The sequence below is a fragment of the Silurus aristotelis genome (genome assembly GCF_946808225.1).
Source record: "Silurus aristotelis genome assembly, chromosome: 16".
NCBI classification, from domain to species: domain Eukaryota; kingdom Metazoa; phylum Chordata; class Actinopteri; order Siluriformes; family Siluridae; genus Silurus; species Silurus aristotelis.
The window spans coordinates 2,261,477-2,267,560 of record NC_139589.1 but is presented as its reverse complement, the minus strand read 5'-3'; the positions used below and the strand labels follow the sequence as shown (position 1 = coordinate 2,267,560).

The 6,084-nt window shown below is 39.5% G+C and overlaps 1 protein-coding gene across 2 annotated transcripts in view; it reads right to left on the bottom strand.

The window, feature by feature from the left end:
* Window positions 1–379: 379 nt before the first annotated feature.
* Window positions 380–6,084, bottom strand: part of LOC310738955 (uncharacterized protein) — a 96,567-nt gene continuing 90,862 nt past the window's right edge. For both annotated transcript variants that reach the window (XM_083564479.1, XM_083564480.1), the window contains exon 5: window positions 380–512. In XM_083564479.1, coding sequence (XP_083420605.1) covers window positions 449–512 — 64 coding nt within the window. In that variant the 3' untranslated portion in view covers window positions 380–448. The remainder of the gene's footprint in view (window positions 513–6,084) is intronic.

Below are 6,084 nucleotides of genomic sequence, written 5' to 3'. Positions count from 1 at the left end.
ACTCAAACTGCCGTTGCTCTAATTTGGACTCGATCTTGAGTTTTACCTCGTTTTCATTTGGACTTAATTTGGTCTTGGTTTGATTCAATATTGACTTGCGCTCATTTGGACCTCATCACGTCATTGGAAGGTTTTTTTTTCTACCTGACCACAAATACATGATATCATGCAGCACTTTTTAATGAGGTGCTGTCAAATACGCAAGGATTCCTCAATTCTGAATTTGTAATATTCAAAGTCTATTTTTAATCTGAAATATAATAATTTTTAGCGCAGCATTGTTTCCGCCGCAGGGTCTCGTGTTCGATCCTGAGCTTCACTTACTGTCTGTGCAAATGTACCACTTGTACCAGAGGGTTTTCTGTCTGCAAACATGTCAGTAGGTGAACCGGTATCTCTAAATTGCCTATAGGTGTGTATGTGTGTGTGTGTCTGGACTGAATTCCCATCAAAGGTGTGTCCACACCTCACACCCAGCGCTCCCGGAACAAAACTCCAGATCCTCCATGATCCTGAACGGAATAAAACATTGAATTAAAAAAAAAAAAAAAAACAATAACAAAGATTTTCAAGGATGATAATTTGCACGTAAATATGCCCCATGGGTGTGTATATAACATGTCCATATATACTTATGAGATTATTATTATTATTATTAATAAGACAGGTGTTAAACAATGATTATTTTAGAGATCAAAGGAAAGCTATTGATATGAAAATAATTTGTGTAATGATTATTTCGGATTATTTTAGGAAGGGTTGCCAAATATTCCAAAAACAGTTTGCATTGTTAATAAATAACATTTTTAAAAGATTTTTTTTCTCAGAAGAAACGTATTTAAGCAAGAATAAAAAAAAAAAGAAAAACGCTGTATTCATACACTGTATTATTATTATTTTATTACATTTCATGTACAATTAAATAAAATGTGTGATGCCTTCGTTCCGTTTTTAATTTAATCTTAAAAGCAGAATTTATTTGTAATTTTTTATTGTTTCTGACCACATGCAAAAAAGAGAAAACGACTTATTATTAAAAAATTTTTTACAATTTATAAATTGCTAATCTTTTCTATTTGTTAATTCACACAATGTGTAGTCATCCAGATCTCACAATAGAAATTATGATAATGGCCCTAAAGTGCACGATATTTCCAATCTAACACCCAATCCTAACCTGGGAATAAAATGGAATGGCGCTTTTTTCTCTGAAAAAAAATGTCCACTCTGGAGCTGTTTGCATAAATGATAAAAAAAAATATGATACAAACCAGCGCTACATATTCAGAGATAACCGACAATCTAGTGGAACATGGTGAAGGGTGGGGCGGGGCAGGGTGTGGCAGGACAGGGTGGGGTGCGGTAGTTTGGGGTTGTTCTGGAATAATTGTGTGAAGCTTTTGTGCACGGTATCACACTGTAAAAAAAGGACATGTGAGGAACTGTCATTCTCTTGTTGGTTTTGAAAAGCACATAGTGATTCGTGTGAACTTCTCAGAGTGAAGCCAAAATGTTGGATGAAGCCACTAATAGATTCTTTGATCGATTATTTCACAGCCAGGATGTTCAAGAAAACTCTAAACCCAAATCATAAAATAACCCAAATCACATTTATCTGAAAAAATGTTTCTTCTGGTAATTTGATTGAGGTATAAAGCAACACAAACTCCTTCCATTTTTCGAGCTGTGGAGTAGTTACTTAGTTCTTTGTACTGAACTGTTTGGGTATTTTATATATTATGTAACCAATCAGGCAATTTATTTAAAACTGTTTTAAAAATGTTCACAAAAACGACAATTTTAAGTGATGCATTTCTTCCTTGTAAATCTCCCGAGATTTAACTGAAACGTGACATAAAACCCGAGGTACGTACCGACCCGTGGATTTTGTGTACCGTTACACCCCTACTGTGGAATATACACCTCCCAATAGCTCTAATGAAGTCATTATTATTGTTCTTTTTCATTTGTCTTTATTTCTGTAATTCCTCCATATCACTTACTATGTGGCCAAAGAAAATATAATTAGTCTGCCATCAAACCCGACTCTCCTCCTACAGTGCTGTAAGACTCCACATCCTGCAGTTATTAGTGCTAATCCGCTAGTGTCATTATCTGACCATCAACTAATCAATAAAACCCAAGAGGCCGTATGGTGAGACTAATCGCTTCCTCAAGATAAACCATCAATAATCCTGGCCGTTAGCAGGTAAAAACTATTCCGGCTTTCCTCGGAGGTGGAGGGGTAAAGCGCGAGGCCGTGCCGTGGCCTCATCCCGAGCTCTTATAGCTGTGCTTTGTATAGTTGCAATCTCAGAAACCATGACAAAACAGTGTGAGAGCCAAAACCGTCGATCTACGGTCAAATTTGCATGCGGTGACTCATCAAACGGTCTGCTTCTTCCCAGTAAGGACTTTCAGTAACTTACACGCCAGTTCCTCTTTTTTCGACGTCTCGAAGTGTTAATCTCATGTTTCGATCAAAACGTGGCAACTGGCACGGCTCCATTTCCACTTAATGTGCAGTCGACTAACTAACGTTGCTGCTGTGCGCTGAGCAATGGATCTAATTGGCTCCAGGGCCCAAACATATTACCCTTTGCTCAACTTGTATTCCACACCTGCTGCTACCGGTGCCGCACTGCGCTTTTTTTTTTTTTTTTACAATGGCAACAGATTGTGCTATTTTTTTTTTCCGAGGGGACAAACAATAACTGACTTCCATTCTGCCAGGGGGTATATTATTCAACGGCAGACGAGCCATAAAGAAAAAGACCCACATTTCCATTTCCACGCTCTGCATTTCTACAGCATTTTCTCCAGCAGTTTATTTATTCATTGAGTGATTTTTTACAAACTAGCATGTTTATGCGACACGTTTTCATTGCGCTGATGCTCATTTTGACCCAATGGACCTGCACGTGGATTTCTGTTACCCAGGGAAGCCTGCAAAGGCAGTTAGTGGTGTGCAATTACATATGACAATGCAGTGCAATGCTATCAGGTTACTTATCAGGCTACTCTTTTCTGTCCTTTTTTTTAATGAATTTCTTTGACCGTATTTGAATGTTTATATCTGGATTGTATCTTCATATGAAAATGCCTTCAAATCCATCTTTAGTGGTTTTGCTTTAGCACCATGCTAGAGACATTTTACCCCCCACCCCCATTCACACACAATTCCCAATAAAACAAAGCTCTGAGATTCTCATGAACTGAGGCTAAGTGCTGCTGATTGATCACAGCCCCGGTCAGATCTGCCGTCCCGCTGGGTTCTGCTCTGTGATCCAGGTAATGTTGGAGATCACGGCTGGCTGCCGAGGCCTTGCGCCTTGCTAACAAGAGGGGACTGTCTCATCCATCTTCAGAAAGTGCTCCACGGAGCATATTGATCCAAAAAAGGGAAAGAATCTGAAAAGCTGTTTCTCGACAGAGTGGCGACACGACGCCGGAGATGTCCAGGGACGCCAATGTGGTGGGGGTGGGTGTGGGGGTGGGGGATTGAAGTAGGCTTTGGGGATACCTTGGGATTTGTTGGGTGATGATCTGAGAAGATAATTCTACTCCATCACTGCTATAGAACGCAGTTCATCGGAGTGAACAAATGATTAGCGCCCCGGTCGATAACGTTCACAAGTAATCACGAGCACTTGAAAGGGGGTACATGCACTTTATTGGCACAAACTTTAATGAAACCACAGAGGCAGATTTGAATATAATAGCAACCATTAATCAGAGATCATTATCACAAAACCTCAGTTTTTTTCAGCCACCACGTAAAGTAAATAGGACATCGATTATTTACAGAAAGTGGGTGGGTGGATTGAGGGAAGAGGTTGTGGGGTTGTGCTGGTAAGTGTGTAACCATATAAATATCACTATTTACTATTGCTTTATTTAAAGCAATTATTGAGCAACGTGTTTGGGTGTGTTTTTTGGACATATTGGAAGAGGGCCAAGTCCACCAGAGCCAAATCTGGCGAGTAGGGCGGGTGCAGAAGTGGGATCGCTTGGGTTGTTCTCCAACGATCGTCGAGGCCGAACGGATTTGACATTTTCAGGGGTTGAGCTCGTTGATGGTTTTTCTGATCTTTCGTCTTTTTCCAGTGATGTTCTTCCGCTCTTCTACCGGGTGCCGCTCAAAACACCCCGAACGACTCGTTGCAGCATCGCTGTATGTCAAACGTAAGTCATGCCAATTGTCTCTGTGGCAGATGTGTCCAGTTTCATGCAGAACTTCACATTGGCTTTTTGTGCTAACTTGCTCTTTGTGATTAAATCTTGGACATGGTAACACACATGGTCAGAATAGCACCAGTTAACACAGTTAGACTTGAGTTTTTTAAATAGCGCCTCTTATATATGTAGGTTATCTGGAACTGTTGTACACCCTGTTGTAAATATACTGTACAAAATTCCCAGATTTCAGGAATAATTCAAAATTGCATAGAAACCGATCCGAAGTGTTCAGCAAAAGCGACAAAACCACTACAAAACTTCCAGGACGTTTTTCCCCAAGGAATTATGGTTAGGTCCCCCATGGGGGTCTGACATAAAAGGCCTGAAGCCTGTTGAGAAAAAGAGCAAATGGAGAAGTTCAAATAACCCACCAACGCTCGAATCTGTCTTGGCTTCCCACCTGACACGAGTAGACAAAACACAATGTACGACGCCACGTGCTAACAGTGCAGGATTGTGTAACTCACACCCACAGTGACAAAAGCTGCAAGAAAAGATTCAATCACGTTTCCCATTCACCGAAACACTTCAAAGTGGAAGCGCACTGGAGGCGGCAGTGACGGCGGCAGGCGTTTAAACGGTCAGCAAATTTGCACGCTCTCATCCTCTATTTGCTATTCCATTTCAGCGCTGTGCTGCTTCTGCTTTATTCACACTGTTTGATGCTGACTCCCAGAGGAACAAGCCAGACGACAAGTCTGAGTGCAGGAACAAGAAGCTGGATCTGCTTAATACTCAGTAAAAAAGAAAAAAAAAAGAAAAGAAGAAGTCGGGTTGAAACAGTAACCGATTGGCTACTTGTTTAATAAAATCAGTGTGAGATCGACAGAATGAGGTTACACTGTTAGCAACATATCGAGTCAAATGAACCTTTACTGAGTTGTAAACAATACAAGAGAAATCAGTTTACTGTTAATGTGCACCAGCATATTGGTTTTTTTTGAGAACTCAAAAGAATAATGAAGAATAAACATTTTTTTTTACTTTACTGTAAATATATAAGTTCAATAAGTAAATCAATAAATGTATTGTTGCCTTCACCAATTAACAAGAATTTAGCTGTTCTTTTGGTTTTCACTAATTGTAAACGTTAGGTATAAAAGGTTTCACACACACACACACACACACACACACACACACACACACTCACACACACACACACACACACACACACACACACACACACACACACACACACACACACACACACATATATATATATATAAAACCTGATAGATAGATAGATAGATAGATAGATAGATAGATAGATAGATAGATAGATAGATAGATAGATAGATAGATAGATAGATAGATAGATAGATGGTGTGTATGGTGTGTGCAACGTTAGAACTATTCTATCTATCTATCTATCTATCTATCTATCTATCTATCTATCTATCTATCTATCTATCTATCTATCTATCTATCTATCTATCTACTGTATATAAGGTTCAGGTGATCATATTTTTTTTTTATAAATATTGTGGATTTTTCTAAGCATTAAAAATTCTTATTAAAAGTAATTCAGATCCGTCTTGATGCTTCATCATTGTGCCTCCATCCAAAGTAATCTCATGTCTCATGTCACACACCAGAAGTTGATGCATGATACATCGAAATGTTGAGTTTGCGGAGTTCAGAGAAGGACAAGTGCGAGATCAAAGTGCATCGGACTGACAGACGGATGTGACAAACCATTACAAAGTGTAAATGATTGCTGTGTATGGACTCATGTCGATCCTGCATTGTTCTGCACTTGTAATTGCCTTCACCGGCTCTGCAGGTTCTTTTGTATCTACACACTCAAGCCCTGCTGGAAACACCGCCTCGGGGTCAAAGGGGATA